Raw genomic sequence first — 1,602 nt, 5'->3', positions numbered from 1 at the left:
CTTTTACATTTTGTGGAAAAAATGAGATTTAAGCTAAGTGTTACTTTTGATTTATTCATGTTCAGATGAAAGGGTGCCTGGTGTTTTTGTCACACTGACAAAAAGAGTGATCTTTGAACAAATTTGAGTTATATTTTTATTTTACAAACTGTTTTTTTAAACTAGTGATTAAGTTGAGGGCTGGTTATGTCAACAAAAATGAGGTCTGATCTTGCTGATTATTGTGAAACCTTTTTTTCATGGATTATTTCTACTCAGATAAACTGAGGGATAAGTCCTGGTAAAATCCCTCCCTCTGCAGCTCCTCACGTCACGTACAAACGTGTGAAAATGATTGACACCAGTGTGGTTCCCCTGGTTTGCCGCATAAACATGCCCCCAAATTTCTGATCAGTCACACAATACGTGGCGCATACCCAGAGCAATAAGTCAGGCTTGCTTCAGTTAACTGGTTCCTCAGTAGAAGGAGACCCTCTGTGATGTTTCCTCCTCTCAGTTTCAGGAATCTCACTGAACCTGGAGAAGATGATGGCTCAGAAAAGTGGGGCAGTCAAAGCTCTCACCGGAGGAATTGCACATCTGTTCAAACAAAACAAAGTCAGACTCTTCTTTGTGTCAACATTTCTGCTTTTCTTTGGAGGAAAAGTTTATTTATTTTTTAATTTTTTACAACTGTGATGTTGCACTCTTCAGGTAACTCACGTGAACGGTTTTGGAAGATTAACCGGTAAGAACCAGGTGACTGCCACAGCAGCTGATGGCTCCGAGCAGGTCATCAACACCAAGAACATCCTTCTTGCCACTGGCTCTGAGGTCACCCCCTTCCCCGGCATCCAGGTACGTCTTCAGATGCTGTTTTCTGTTTTAGTCTCTGTTTATCACAGACAGTCTATATGTCTGTCTGTACATGTGTCACTCTGTTAGCAAAATATCTCATGAACTACTGCATGGATCTTAATGAAACTTTTAGAAAGGAGTTATCTCTGTAAAGCTACAACTAATAAACTGCCCCAGCTAATCGACTAGCCATCCCAGAAATATCTTTAACTTGGTCAGTTTTACAGAAGTTGAGCTAAAATGTGATATGGTAGTAGCTGAGAGTGGTTCACATCACGTACTCTGAGCGTGACGTTTTGTGATGCTGCACAAGATCATAATGTTCTATTCAAGCTTTGAACAAAACAGCTCCATCATTTCTCCACATTAGAAGACTTTAGTGTAAAAACATGAAAGCTGATGTGCATTCCTTCTAGAAATATTCAGTCTTTAAATGCAAAGAGTTCTGTGTAGTACCTGTATAGTACCTATATAGTACTAAAAGGTACCACAGCAGCAACCTGTAGTGTTGTGTCTCACCAGATCGACGAGGAGAGCATCGTTTCGTCCACAGGAGCTCTGAGTCTGAAGAAAGTCCCCGAGGAGCTGATTGTGATTGGAGCCGGAGTCATCGGAGTGGAGCTGGTCAGCATCATTTCAGTCTGACTTTAATCCCATCATTAGGATAATCTGCTGCTCATAGTCTCTGATTAGACAGATTACACCTGTTAAAAAGGATATTTTAAAAAGTTATTAATTTATTTATTCATTTATTCATTTCATTTC

At 40.0% G+C, this 1,602-nt stretch overlaps 1 protein-coding gene across 1 annotated transcript in view; it reads left to right on the top strand.

Annotated features, from left to right (window-relative positions):
- dld (deltaD) overlaps positions 1-1,602 on the top strand; it is a 17,152-nt gene that overhangs the window by 7,238 nt on the left and 8,312 nt on the right. The window contains exons 6-8 of the mRNA XM_014009489.1: positions 497-597; positions 694-837; positions 1,360-1,461. Coding sequence (XP_013864943.1) covers positions 497-597; positions 694-837; positions 1,360-1,461 — 347 coding nt within the window. The remainder of the gene's footprint in view (positions 1-496; positions 598-693; positions 838-1,359; positions 1,462-1,602) is intronic.

Source organism: Austrofundulus limnaeus, unplaced genomic scaffold (assembly GCF_001266775.1).
Source record: "Austrofundulus limnaeus strain Quisiro unplaced genomic scaffold, Austrofundulus_limnaeus-1.0 Scaffold58, whole genome shotgun sequence".
Taxonomy (NCBI): Eukaryota; Metazoa; Chordata; class Actinopteri; order Cyprinodontiformes; family Rivulidae; genus Austrofundulus; species Austrofundulus limnaeus.
This window is presented reverse-complemented; position numbering and strand designations above follow the sequence as displayed.